The sequence below is a fragment of the Lissotriton helveticus genome, chromosome 5_1 (genome assembly GCF_964261635.1).
Source record: "Lissotriton helveticus chromosome 5_1, aLisHel1.1, whole genome shotgun sequence".
Taxonomy (NCBI): Eukaryota; Metazoa; Chordata; class Amphibia; order Caudata; family Salamandridae; genus Lissotriton; species Lissotriton helveticus.
In genome coordinates, this window is record NC_136065.1 from 2,047,204,429 (window position 1) to 2,047,219,279 (window position 14,851).

The following is a 14,851-nucleotide window of genomic DNA, read 5'->3' on the forward strand; positions in this document are numbered from 1 at the left end:
TCAGTAGTGGACGGAGCGCCTCTCTGACTATGGTTATCTCCGCCGCGCTGTCCAGCAAGGTCAGAGCCCACGTCAGATTCCGAAGCCGCGTTCTCATTATCTGTGGCATATCGATGCGCTGTCAAGGCTGCGACTTTCTTTTTCGCAAACTGCGGACGCTTAGGCGTAGAATCCTCCTGCTTCCATGCGCCTTCTGTCTGGCGGGGCTGGCCACGTCCCTGTTGGCCACCACGTCCCCGTCCGCCTCCTCCTCCACCGGTCTTCTGGGCCGATGAGTCCTGAAAGGAACGAGGAGAGCGTTGATCAGAAACCTGAAATCGATCAGGTGATTTAATCATCGCGCGATCGCGCAAATCATAAACTTTCTCAGCTGGCGCAGGGACTTGTGTTGCAGGATAAGATTCCTGCGTTTGCTGCTGTTGCTTTCCCTGTTTCTGTTTCTGAGGCCAATTTTGTTTTTTGGACTTTGGTTGTACATCTGCAGTAGCAGATTGCACTTGTGGTTGTTTTTCATCCTTAACCGCGAAGTACTTTAAACCTTTACTTGTGCGACCGATAGTTTTATAATCGGCCACCACAATCTTCGCTAACTGGCGGGGCTTCTCGGCATCGGGTAACGCTGCCAGTGCATTAAAAACCTGGAAGTTCACAGCATCTCCCTTGATGTTGGAGAGTATGAGATCACTGACAATCTCAAAAGAACCACACAGGCGCATACCCAATTCAACCGCTGCCTCAGGACCGTGATCATCCTGAACACGTTTTATGATCGTAGGCAGGACAGCCATAGATGGGGTGCCGAAGCACCTCGCATAAACAGCCGCAAAAGTCTTACCCCAGCTTTCACAGTCAACGAGCTCGGGAGTGATATCCTTAGGTAAAGTAATCGTCAACATTCTATGTTTGTCAGCAGGAGAAGAATTGGGAAACACGGCTTCCAGTTGGTCAAATTTTTCGGCCAGCCAAAAAGGAAAATCATCTTTATTATCAGGGCGTTGACCAAAAACTGAATTTACCATAACTGGATTGAGTCGTAAACCACCACGCTCCGTTTGAGCGGCCGGACCCCCCGGGGGACCACCCGGGAGATGACGACCTATGTATTGTACTAGAGCTCGAATCACAGAAATAGATACAACATGTAACCTGCGAATTTCCTGAAGGGTACAAGCGCCGTGATTCGGGTGCGGGGTAAAACCACCCAACGCAGGCCAGTTAGTACCTGGAATCGAGAGTGGACCTAACCTCGCAGCGGACAAAGAGTGGGGGAGGGCGCCATCAAACCAAACTCGATGCTGCCAATGATCAATAGGTATTTCCAGTGCCCTGTACGGTGTATATTCAGCCGGGACAGCCGAGGCGGTGTAGGAGTGGAACAAACCAGAAGTTGCGTCCACAGCCGGAAACGTAACCCAAGAGTAAAACAACTCGTAAGGGAACGCCGGATCTGCACACACCACGAAAATCACAGCCATCCCATCCACCGGGACTTGGTACGTCTGAAGATGGTTGCGGACCGCCACGCGACTATGCTGCGCAATGGCCACCGCCGCCATGACAACACTGGAAACAAGAAAACACAAAGAATACTTTGTAGCACAACTGGGTAGTAATTCAAAGAAACCGTTTAAGAAAGAATCAAGCTTGAAAAAGACCTATTTCAAAAAATAGGTAGGTTTCACCAACACCCCGCTTTCCGGAAACGGAGGTGAAGGGGTTAAGGTTTGAACGATATACTACTCGAGTGTCATGATATAAGACCACCGAAACCGTTGGGCGCCATGTCGCAGGGTTTCTGTTCTCACACAGAACTGTGCACAGAGGAGTGGAACCTCGGCGAATTAGGATGACCCAAAACACACCTTAGTACCCAACTCACCCCTTACCGAGCTAGCTACAGTGTCTCATTGGACATATCAAACTCCCAATGTTTAGACAAACCAGAACATGAACTTACAGTACCTCAGGGTACGTGGAACTCATGAACACTCTTTCGTTATATTATCATTACAAACCAGAACATGGAGTAAAGAAGACACATGTGCATTTGAAATGTTTATTTACTAATGCCGTCTTCTCAGGCGCAGTATCTTAGATAATACAAGTATACTTATTTTCAGTAGCAAAATTATCAGCATAGTTACTAAGACATAAAAAGTGAATGGTGACAGCATGTTAACATACTGTAATGAATAAGAGTTAACAACACTTATATCTCACCCTCCCTAACACATATATTATATTATTAGCTAAGAAGGTCTCTTTGGGTTGTTTTAGGGCGGGCCCATACCTTAGTGTCCTAGCATGAGGGAATCACATCAGCATCAACCAGCTCTCTCTGCATGTGCACCGCATCAAGTCTGTTCTATGTGCCTCGTGCAAAGTAATATCAATCCCGCCTGAAGCTAGAGTTGGCAAAGGCTGCACTTGTGTTATGACTATGAAGGCGTGGAGATCAGACCTCATAACAATTCCATATCGTGTTGTTCCTGAAACTTCAGCACTCTTCGTGCAGACATATTTTATTAAGCAAAGCTGATATCAGAGCAATAACATATGATTCTCACATAAACCACGGCAAACTACTAGGTTGAAAGCTAAGTCAACAATTAAGTGTCGTGTGCAGAAGTTGCAAGAAAGAAAAATGGCGTTTAAACCTCAAATGTACCTATGCTAACTTAACACGATATAAGGATATACAGGAGCTATATGACAGTACTTTCACAAGTATTATATTTCATTTCATACAATACATGGCAATAAATGAGGTCATCACTCAATATCGTGCTCGGAGGGTGTCAAAGAAAAAGGAGGGGTTTTTGAATCAGTAGGGTAGGGTGTGGTTGGGATAGATTTTGGGACATAGAAAAGGAATTGTGTCCTGTGAACAATTCTGTATCAATCTGAGAACATTTCCAGTCTGTAATAGATCACACGGTTCCCTATAAAAAACATTACACGGGGGCCATATATGGCTAATTCTGTTGTAGCGTGTATGTTGAAAGTAATGTTGTCGACGTTTCGACCCCTATGGTAAGGGCAGGTGATTCCTCAGTCTAGGGTCTTCATCAGGACTATAGAAATAGTGAGCACCTACGGAAATAGATACGTATATCACTCAGTAGGATGAATTAAAGATTAAAAATTAAAAAGGGCATCACTCATTGGCCCATAAACAGGTGTACCTACATATATTATGGCGTTTTAATGACGTCCCACTTCAGTTGGAGACTTGCGCCGTTAGGGATATTCTGTGGGAGAACAATTTGACATTAGGAAGGATGACGTTAGGCAGGTCAAGGATGGATAAACCCAAAAGGAGCCACCAAAACTTACTAGATTCTTCTGCGGAAGAGAACTATAGGTGGATATATGGAATCCCAGATGAGTTGAGAATTAGCGTGGTAAAGATGAATCTGTGGGTACAAAATATGTATCCATGTATATATATACCAGTGAGAAGGTTAAACAGCACGTGAGAAGCTCGATAAATGGATGTTGCGTTTATCCCCTTTCCATCAGTCTGCCGATCAGGAGGTCCGACTCCAAAAAATAGTCTTCTTTGAGCGAGCAATTTCTCCTCACCCGGAGGAACTGGCCAATGGTAGATTGTCACGCAGACTTCTTGTATAAGGAATCGAAGGGACTCCAGTAACTATTCTAGCCTCAATAACTAGCACCGTTTGGGTAAGCCAATTTGAGTCCATAGATACTTAAAGGAATCAGTAACTGTCTTAGCCTCATTAACTGGCACCGTTTGTATAAGCCGACTTGAGTCTAGCCAACACCGTCTTTCTGATTCTTACAGATGGTGTGATTGACCTACACCAAGACCCTCTCCCTGATTAATTCTTCTAGCTGGTGTTTGACTTACACCACACCAACTAATGGATTCAATTGAAGGGGATCTTCAAGTAAGTCTATGTCGCTAAACGCAACATCCATTTATCGAGCTTCTCACGTGCTGTTTAACCTTCTCCCTGGTATATATATACATGGATACATATTTTGTACCCACAGATTCATCTTTACCACGCTAATTCTCAACTCATCTGGGATTCCATATATCCACCTATAGTTCTCTTCCGCAGAAGAATCTAGTACGTTTTGGTGGCTCCTTTTGAGTTTATCCCTCCTTGACCTGCCTAACGTCATCCTTCCTAATGTCAAATTGTTCTCCCACAGAATATCCCTAACGGCGCAAGTCTCCAACTGAAGTGGGATGTCATTAAAACGCCATAATATATGTAGGTACACCTGTTTATGGGCCAATGAGTGATGCCCTTTTTAATTTTTAATCTTTAATTCATCCTACTGAGTGATATACGTATCTATTTCCGTAGGTGCTCACTATTTCTATAGTCCTGATGAAGACCCTAGACTGAGGAATCACCTGCCCTTACCATAGGGGTCGAAACGTCGACAACATTACTTTCAACATACACGCTACAACAGAATTAGCCATATATGGCCCCCGTGTAATGTTTTTTATAGGGAACCGTGTGATCTATTACAGACTGGAAATGTTCTCAGATTGATACAGAATTGTTCACAGGACACAATTCCTTTTCTATGTCCCAAAATCTATCCCAACCACACCCTACCCTACTGATTCAAAAACCCCTCCTTTTTCTTTGACACCCTCCGAGCACGATATTGAATGATGACCTCATTTATTGCCATGTATTGTATGAAATGAAATATAATACTTGTGAAAGTACTGGATATCACTGAATACAGCTGAATTAAATTCAGTTTCATATTTACTCTGTTTATGTGTGTACCTTTTAGCAATTACAGATGAAATTAATACTAAGAAATGTTATGTAACCGACCAACCCTTTTTTGTAACTACCTGTTTACCCATGGTCACTCCCATGACTCGTGCCCCGACATCCTCCTCTGACTGATTGCCTGCATGGACATAAAGCAAGACGTAAAAAGCCCCAACCCCTCCCATCATAACATCATACCAGGCACTGGGAGGGGGGCAGAGGGGGGGAGGAACGGGCTAGAAGGGGATAAGGACACATCGCAGTATGGAACATTATAGACTTCTGGGAGCTGTCACAGTGAGTCATTTAAAACAGGCTCAGAATTTTAACATTGCAAAAAATATCATTTTCGAGCCAAACCCCATCTGAGGCAGAAATGCACAAGGCACAAGTATTTATAAAATATACACCACAAAACACGGTAACAACAACCAAAATGAAGAGGCATTCACTTTGCACAGACTACATATTCTCCAATTGTATCCCTGCCTTCTCTTTATTTCTGATGTGGTTCTGTCCAGTGCCAAAATAATAAATCATCATCCAGCCATAGGTAAGTGTGCAGAAACTACATTATGAATTAACACACTATTTTAAATTCTAACCGCACAAGTGCTCAACATCACAGTTCTGAAAAAAAAGTTTCCAGGGAGTCAAATCATAATAAAATAATCGGTCGAATTTTCAGCCGAAAAGCTGCTAAAAGCAAAACCTCAGTAATAACTATCCTTTGCAAATTTCACTGAAAATGAGTTTGTGACATTAGCCTGCGGCCCCTCCCCTCAGTCTCATATCATGACCTCAGGTTCAAGAGGTACAGTAAGCCTCATGCACAGTGCTTTAAATGGCCCTGTACTCACCGGTACTGAGTACCGCCACTTCTCAGTTTTCTCCCCTAGAGTACTGGAACTTCTCCTTGTGTCAAGAGAGTACCGGTACTCCTAGAGGCAAGCTGGGGTCGGGCTCTGGGGTATGGGATTTCATGCTGCACAGTTGCTGCTGGTGTGACAGGAATAAGGAGGTGTGGCCTGATCGACAGAGCTCCCCAAATTGGAAGTTTTGCGTTGTCAGTTAGAGTTTAAGGCTACTGCGCTGGAATACACTGTCACAGCGCCCAACACCTTTGGCCAAGTTCAGCACATGTGTAAAGTGTGCAATTAGTACTTTTTAGCAATTATATATGGCGCACACTTGGCAGGAGGGTATTAAAGCACTTTAAATGAGTAGTGCAAGTTCTACCCGAAAGTATACTTTATTTTGTTTTTATGTCACGGGCACACAGAGCTGAAATCCCAGCTTCTGCTCAACATCATGTTATTCTGGGTGATCTCCCCATACCATACAAAACAACAAAACCAAGATGTTTTAATGTAAAACTTCTGCTTCTCAAGTAAAAAGCTTTAATGCCCTCTGGCCAAGTTCGCACAATATAAAACTGCAAAAAACAGCAATTACAACGTGGCCGAAGGACACTAGAACGCTTTTGCATTGAATAAGAAAATGCCACCATTGTTAAATACCTGCCTCGAAGCCACGCCCCCAGGCACGCCCCTACGAGACCCTTAAGACCCATCCCAATACATTTGGTGAGTACCAGCACTTTCTTTTTCCATATAAAGCACTGCTCATGCACGCCTTTACTCCTGGAGCAATCTGAATGCATCTGGAATTTTAATGAAGCACCAACAGAACAAATGTGTACGGAGCAGCGTCTCCACAGCAGGAGTCACCAGCATGTCAAAAGAGTACATCGCTTTCTCAAGCAAAGTGTCACGACTGTTTAAATTCAACTTGTCGCCTTGCCGGGTTTGACAGTTTTCTAATACACTTCCCCCGTGTACTTCTGTTGCAGGTACTTCGGTTGAAAATGTTGACTTACACATCAAAAGAGTTCTTAACATTATTTTAGACTGTATCAAACAAGTTCCCGACTTCATGTAAGAAAATGATATATTATTTACCTCACAAATTTATAACAGGAGGAAGGGGCAGACTTCTACTCATCAGCTTGAGTACAAACAGGAGCAAATACAAGCTTCGGCCTCGTTGCACCACAGAGGGACTCACTTTTTCCAGCGGACTGAAAAAATGTATGTAGAAAGTGTGTCTCGTCGTCTGTGTTTTTTTCACCCCAGAACACTGTACAATAATAAGGTACTGTGTTTTATGGGCCCCTATGTATTTACGTGTTTGATAAAGCATGCGACTCCACGTTTACTTAACCCCTTCCATGCGTCGGACGGTCCCTGGGCGCCCGTCGTCACGGTGGGCGTGTGCGGAGGATGGCCAGGGGCCGTCCGAACGGCACACTTGTCATTTTTTCAGCACCGCAGCGGAAGGTCCGCAACGGCGAAGAGGTTAAGAGTGCCGGGACATCCCCTAAAGATTTGAGGCAACATTTTACGGGTATATAAAATACTGCGTGCAACCAGGGCTTTAAGTGGGCCGGGCTCACCGGGTCTGAGCACTAGCAGTTATTTTTAAGCGGGCCTCGAAACGGGTCTCTATTGGGCTCTGTTTTGTGCCCTGGCGGTCCTTTTTTTTCCCCAGACTGCAGTGACAGCAGGCATGCCGATGTACAAGTGGTGGCGTTGTAGAAGAAGGGAAATCCTTTAATGAGAGTCGTTTTCTCTCTGGATATCCCTTCTCTTTTTGAAACTCAGGAGCAGCAACATTGTCGTGATGTCACTAGGGCTTTAAGTGGAATTTTTTCCAATATTATATTCAAGCCATAGTTGCTGCTTATTTATCTTATGCAACTAGCAACCATTGACAAAGCCACTAGTCCTGACTTGTAGGTATGATGTGACTTGTTGTATCATATATCTGGACGCAATGACAGGAACAGCAAAATGCAAGTCGGGCAGCAAACTGTGCTAAACACAGATTTTTAGCTTACGTGTTTTTAAGCCACGCCCTTAATTACATTGACCACGCCCCTTTGAGAGACCCCCCAGTTTTTTCATCCCACTTAAAGCCATTGCGTGCAACTATTTGAAATGTAAACCCCGTACGCCTCTCTTCCTGCCTTTCGGTCATAGGCTACTGTGACACCAGTTTAAGGGGCCACCTTCACCACAGTGCTTAAGCTTTTGCACTTAGACTCTGGTTCATGGCCTTACTGGTTCTCCAGAGCCAGATGGCCTCTCAAACCTGGTGTCACATCTTGTGTGAAGGGTGAATTTTGCCCAGTACAGTTATTTCAGCTAAACTGATTGAAACTCTTACAATTGTCAGTCCCCAGCTCGGGCTTTTCCTTTGAATGAACCACCTAAAATGTTTCAGATGTGTACTACAACTTGATAGCATATCTGTTTGAAAACAGAAAGGTGAGACATGCACATTCCAAAGCGACCGAAACGCATGGATAATGTCCTTGAGTGCTGAATTTGGGTGGAGGGGGATGTGGCGCAGAACGTGAATCAATCAATCAGGGGTTTGTAAAGCGTGCTACTCACCCGTGAGGGTCTCAAGGCACTAGGGGGAGGGTGGGGAGGGGAGCGGATCCAGATCAGTCAAAGAGCCAGGTCTTGAGGTCCTTCCTGAAGGTGTGAAGGGTCGGGGAGCGTCTGATGTTCACAGGGAGCTCGTTCCAGGTCTTGGCTGCGATGTAGGAGAAGGCTCTCCCGACGGTTTCTGTGGATGCCGGGGACCTCTGCCAGGGCAAGGTCGGCGGAGTGGAGGTTCCTCTTGGGTATGTGGAAGCATACTCTCTCGTTGAGGTATTTGGGTCCGATGTTGTTGAGGGATTTGTAGGCATGGGTGAGGAGTTTGAAGGTGACCCTCTTCTCAACGTGTATTGCAGTGACAGTGTCACAGTATTCAAATACGGTCCCTCCCCCACCCTCAAAGTGTGAAAACCAATAGAGGGGCCTTTATTGCTCTATCTGGAGGGCCTCCGCCGGTGAAACTTAGCTTAGAGTAAGCTGAGCAGTAAGTAAACAACATATTCCCGAGACAGCCATATGCATCCTGAAATTGGGGGCGTCGATGTAGTGTGACTGGAACAAGCCCTCTGCCACATGCTGTGACACTGCTCACGTGCCATGCGAAAGGCGCTGCACCCTCCAGCCAGGGTCTCCCCCCTCAGAGGGGGGAGGTTACTGTCAGCATAGAAAACACACATTTCTCCCTTTTACTTGTGAGAGCCCCTCAGCACCATGACCCAGCACCCTCCCTAAAAGCAAGAGGGCCTTAACCTTTGCACAGTTTTCTACCATGTAAATGTATACATTTCAAAAAGAACATTTTGCACCAGAAACACTGCGCAGCAAGAAGCCGGTGCTTAAGATCACAGGCTGCGTCCTGGGAAAGAATGGGACAGCGATGACTGAGTTACATAAACTTACATAAATAACACCATGACGTTGCATTTTATATGGCGCTTACAACATCACCCTGGACAATATAATGCAGCACCTCTTAAAAGCAGGCAAAGCTAGCTATAAAACATTTAATATTAATACATCGGCATTTGTTTACTCTACACATTTCTTGAGACCAGCCTTTACCTGAAAAAAGGAGTCTCTTTAACCAACAATACCCCAACAAGACAAGCAGCATATAACTAAAAGGGCCACGGAAGAAGCCGCTAAGCAGTGCAAAGTCACTCTGCACACGGGGCCCCACTTTGCACCCAGAGCCTGGCACTCCAGGGGATCCAGTTTCCCAAGTCACTTGGCGTGGATTGGATAGACAGTAAAAAAATGTTTTTATCTACAAAAATTTAGGAGATTACCTCCTGCAAATGTTCAAAAGGAGCAGCTTGGAGAATGGAGCGATCTAAAGGCACATCGCAAGCAGGAGCACGTCCCCAAACTGGAGGGATGAACCAAGCTGTGAGCAGCGCATTAACCAAGAGCTGCCGCTTCGCCCATTCCACCTAGCAGCAGTAGGAGGAATGCACACAAACAGCCATGCCCCTGCCCCATACAATAGGTTTGTTAATAAAACAAAATCCGATTGCACTAACCACAACTGGCGTAAAGTAAAGCGGCTGCAGTTTAAGTCGTGTCGCGCAGAAAACAGGCAAAAGAGTACTCCTGGAAAACAGATTAAGATTTCAAGTGGAAGGTAACTGTAGTTGGTCTGTGCTGTGCTATGAAAAACGGATGTGAGGTATCGCTGCTCGAACCAATTAGGAAGCAGCAAAGAAGAGGGACAGAGCATTTAAGCAATGAAAAGGCAGCAGGCGGCACATAAGTCATTTAGACTACAATAGGTCTTCCAGACAGCGCATGCGCTGTCTAGGCTCGACCTAAAAAAAGGCACAGAAAGGCACAGAGGGAAAAAATGGCAACAGGAAAAGGCACAATAACAAGGCACACACAGACAAGAAAAAGCTACAGAAGGCTGGCAGAGCGAACCAGCAGAAGAGAAAGGCTCTCCCACTGGACCACCAGGGATGAGGTGCAGGCAGGAGCCTGCAGGTGGAGGAGGGCCTCGAACACTTTACCTAGAAGGCAGAAGGTGCTGGGGGCAGCGGCGCAATGGTGGAGCTGAGCGAGGGCAGAACAGTTTCCCTGACCAGGAGGTCAGAGGTCTTGCTCACCCTGTCGTGCAGCGGCAGCCATTAAGTAGGGGTCGGGGGGAGGGAGAGCAGCTGGGAGGCCGGAAGACACGGGGGCGTAGGGGCCATGGGGGCAGCAGGGAAGGGAGAAGGGAGTGAAGCGGAAAACCGGGCAGTGAAAAAGGAGTCAGAGAAAGGGAAAAAAGACACAAGAAAGGCACAAGGGGGAAAAAAGAGAAAACACGGCACAATAAAGGCACACAGAGAAAAAAGATACAGAGGGAAAAGAGGCAACAGAAAAGGCAAAAAAACGAGGCACACACAGACAGGCAGAGGCTGGAGAAGGCTGGCAGAGCGGACCAGCAGGAGAGCAAGGCTCTGCCACTGGACCACCAGGGATGAGGTGAATTGGAAGGCCTGAGGGGCTTGGGCGAGATATAGAGGGACTGAACTAGTACACTGCAAGCAGAGTCCTTCGTCCCTAGACAGTGACATGCAACTGGCTGAGCCTCAGGTGTCGGCAGGGAGGACACGCCTCTGGGAGGTGTTGAAGGATGTGGTGGTTTGACGTGAGATTTGGCACCTGGAAAGGTGGGATATTCATACGTTTTACTATGACGGTGTTGACCGCAGGTTTAGACTGCACTTTATGAAAGTCAATAAAAAGTGTATTTAAAAAAATCTCTTGAACAACAAGTTGATAGTTTGTTCTTTTAATCTCCTGAACTGTTTGTAAGATTGTTACAGGTTTGTGATCTCGTAATTTAACATCACTACAGACTCCAAGCTTCATACTGTGATATCACTACAGTCATTTAGCATCATTCTGACTCTTGCTTTTCTCATTCTTTCTCACTTGCTTCCTTGGCAGCTGCTTCCCAAATGAGCCTACTGTGTCTTCCTGGGGCGCCCCCATTGTGTGGCATGGGAACTTTAACCGGGCGCAAGAAGATGAGCTCTATCGGGCACGGGGGACAGTCATTGGATTGTCTGTCTTTGCAGTGGGCAAGTAAGTTTTGCAGTACAGCTAGTTTTAAACACCACTTCAGGTGCACAGGTGAGTGTTTGGGGCCAGGACAGTAGACAGACCCTGAGGGCCAAGTGCAAATGTATGCATTTGGGTCAGTTGCACATGTATTTGGCGAGGACTGGTGAACTGCAGTGCCAGATACATGGGTAGGTGGTTTGGCCAGAACTGAAGGTAAGTGGGTGGGACAGGCAGGCGGGGGGAATAAGTGTGCTATATGACCCTCACCAATGAGTTTGTGCAGATTCCTTCCAGCTCCCAAATCTAAAATTGCTGCACAATTTTTTAGTTCACCCCAGATTAAATTTAGACCAAGGCACTCAGTCACTTATCAAAAAGTGATTCACCACAGTGTTGGAATGCTCTACATTTCTGTACTCTCAAATTATTTCCTCAGCTACCACTCTCCATTGAAGCTCAGTCATATTTGTCCAAAATGAGGGCCTTTCAATATTCATAACTCTTGGATTACTTCCCGGGCGTGTGAAGACCATTCCCAAAATGAAAAGCAGCCTATTCAGAGGGCATACCCAAGAGAGAGGGAGAGGTCAGGCAACAATCTCCTTTGCCACAAAATCCATAGAGTTGCCTCCAGAACCCAGTCCTGCATGATCTCCAGTTCACTGTTCTTCTAGAATGTGGAGAGACATTGTATTACACGCAGGATTGTTGAAAACCGCGGTTCTTCTGATCTCCAGTAATTAATTGAGGTTTCAGCGGACACACCATCACTGGGTTTCCATCACAACAGATGAAGCGTATGATACAGGAAATTTGCATGAAAGATCAAGGAAAAGGAATGTATTTAAGGTCAAGAAGAGACTCATTTTAGATCTCGGTTAGTAAACCAGTACAGTGTCAAAAAAATTAAATAGGGATCTTAGTTTATTGACCTCTTCCTTAAACAGAGAGATTTCATGGTCACTTCTGACCTTTGAGACACCTAGTTCCATATCCCAGTGCATCACAGTTGCAGATGTTTTCTTTGAACTACCAATGTAAGGTACTGCCCTTCACCATACAATCTGTGCAGAGAGTATCCAACAATTGCCCTGGCACGGTGTGTGCTAGTTTATCTGAGACATGAAAGGTTCTGTAGCTATGCACAGTTGCTGAAAATCCCATCAAGACAGGGTTTTCTTTCAAACGGCTAAATATCTCTTTAGTTTCCTGGGATTTTCAATTCATTTCCATACAATTTCTTTTCATGCGGTCTAAGAATGACCTTTATAGTCAGGACATTTAAGAGATCTCGGTAGGACGGGCAGTAAAGGGTTGGACTAGTTTGTTGATTTATGTAATTCTCAGAGGTGGGAGAAATCCTTGACAAATCCTCAATAAATGAAGTTTGTGGGAAATTTCTTGGACTCAAACCAATCTATTGCTCTCTACGTATCAGAGGAATTTCAGAGCATGTATGCAAATTGTTGTATATTCTTACTTGGTTCAATATGGCAACTTGGTGTCTGTAGTCCTTTCTTAGTGTTCCTACCTTCTCTATCTCCCATAGTACCTATGTGTGTTCTATCTGGTGTGTTGAGGATTCCAGCCCTGGCAGTTGGTCTGGTCGGCTGTGGGGTTTTACTGCTCTGCTGTCTTATCTTATCTTGTAACTTAATAAATCTATCTTAATAACTAAAGACGTGTCCTTTTGCCTATCTAACCTATTTACAACATTTTGGCGACATCGGAAGCTGACCAGACCAGAAGAGCAGACCTGAAGGTAGACCAAGAATAACAGCGCAGCATGAGCAAGACCTCACTAAAAAGAACCCAGCTAACTGCGGCCTGCATCATGAAGAGAAGCAACTAAAAACCGGAGTAACACAAGTAAGCTTCATGAAATTAGACGCAAACTACATGGAAAATCAGCAAAACAAGCCGCAAGTAAATCCTGTGAAACCATTGAAAATAAGCATAAAGAAACTGTAAATAACAGAAATTTTAACAAGACAGTTTACCACTCTAGTAAGACTTAGGTGAAGAAACTGTCATCTCTAATAGAATGCGTTATCTCCTATAAATTCGACAAAAGTATTCCCAGTTGTTTGCTCATCAAGTTAAATGGATGAGACAACAAGAAAGTAATGCGACAATGAGCCAAGAAATCTCTTAACCAATGCCTTTAGGAAGGAATTTTTGGTCATTAAGTAAGCTCCTGCCACGAAAGAGTGAAACTCAAAGGAATGTTCGCAGAAAATTAAAAAAGAACTGTTACCAGAGAGAAGTGTCTCACCGCAATTAGCCCAGGTGCTGTCATTTAGTTGTTTTGCAGTTTTAAGGAAAATCGGCAACAAGACATATTCTATTCACAGCATTTAAGTTATCATCCTCATTGACCGTGAGTAAATGATTTGTGTGCCTGTACTGCCAGCCCAGAGATACTTCTCCGATGCAGTCATCTCTTCACTGACGACGTCGTGGAATCTCCATTTTACTTGGTAGAGAAGAGCGTGTCGACAGCAGCAGCCAGTGTCAGAGGTTTCCAACCTTTGACCTGAGAAGGACGTTCAGCGCGTCACTGTGCAATGATGACACGCAACGTAGAGCGGACATTTTGATCTTTGTTTCCTTGATTACCGGAATGAAGAACTGACGATTTCTGCCCTCAGTGCTGCCAAGTATCACGCATCACGCGTGACACTAACGCATTTCAGTGCGGTGATCCGCATCACCGCACTGAAATGCTTTGTCACGCATTTTTAATGCCACTGAAACTGGCTACAGCGCTGGTGTTAGCGAGCTGGCTCTGCTGTTACAGAGTTGCTGCCAGCAGCTCTCGCAGTGTGGCTCACAGACAGTTAAGTTCTCTTGTGAATGCTGGCTGCAGTGCTACAATATTACATTCGCGGCCTCAGCCGCCTTCAATCCAGCCTGGCTGCATTAACTAATTAATTCCCGGGCCGCCCGCGGTGCCGCGCGTCAGGCTGTCTTCCAGCCCCAGACTCGGCCATGAAACACCCGGGGCGGGGCCTGCCCATAAATCCGGATGTGACTTCACGCGGTCCTTCAGCAAGTGAGGTCACCAGAGAAGGAGCGGCGGGGGATTCGTAGTATCCTGAGAGGCCTCGGCCCAAGTAAGTGCAGCCTGTGTGTGTGTGTGTATTAATAACAGAAATGCTTCTCTCGCAACTAAGTCATCCGTGGTGGCACTTACTGTCTGTACATGTACAGGTCTGAGTTTCGGCCTCTCCTGGCAGTCCTTGCCCTCGCCTCCGGTCCAACAATTGAACTTTCTTGCATTTCCGACCCGAACGCCTGCCTCAATTTAAGGGCCGGCCGGCCCTTTACTATCTCTGTGACAGGCTGCTGTGATCGGCGGTAAACTCAGCACGTTAAAAATATGTTCATTTATTTTAGGTTAGGCCTGGCTGAACTATGTGTGAAAATAAATGCCCGGTGCTGTAGTTGCGGCGAGTCGAGTCAGTTGAAGCATACTGTTGTGTTGACTCTAATTAATTTGGTATTTACAGTTGAAGATATCCATGTTCGGTGCCGCCTATCACATTCTTTTTTGGGAGGCTCGAGTAGGCCGGAATG

At 45.5% G+C, this 14,851-nt stretch overlaps 1 protein-coding gene across 2 annotated transcripts in view; it reads left to right on the forward strand.

Moving 5' to 3' along the window:
- The window catches only part of LOC144756256 (N-acetyllactosaminide alpha-1,3-galactosyltransferase-like), a 210,012-nt gene that overhangs the window by 166,740 nt on the left and 28,421 nt on the right, over window positions 1-14,851 (forward strand). For both annotated transcript variants that reach the window (XM_078645896.1, XM_078645897.1), the window contains exon 3: window positions 11,156-11,293. In XM_078645896.1, the coding sequence (XP_078502022.1) occupies window positions 11,156-11,293 (138 nt within the window). The remainder of the gene's footprint in view (window positions 1-11,155; window positions 11,294-14,851) is intronic.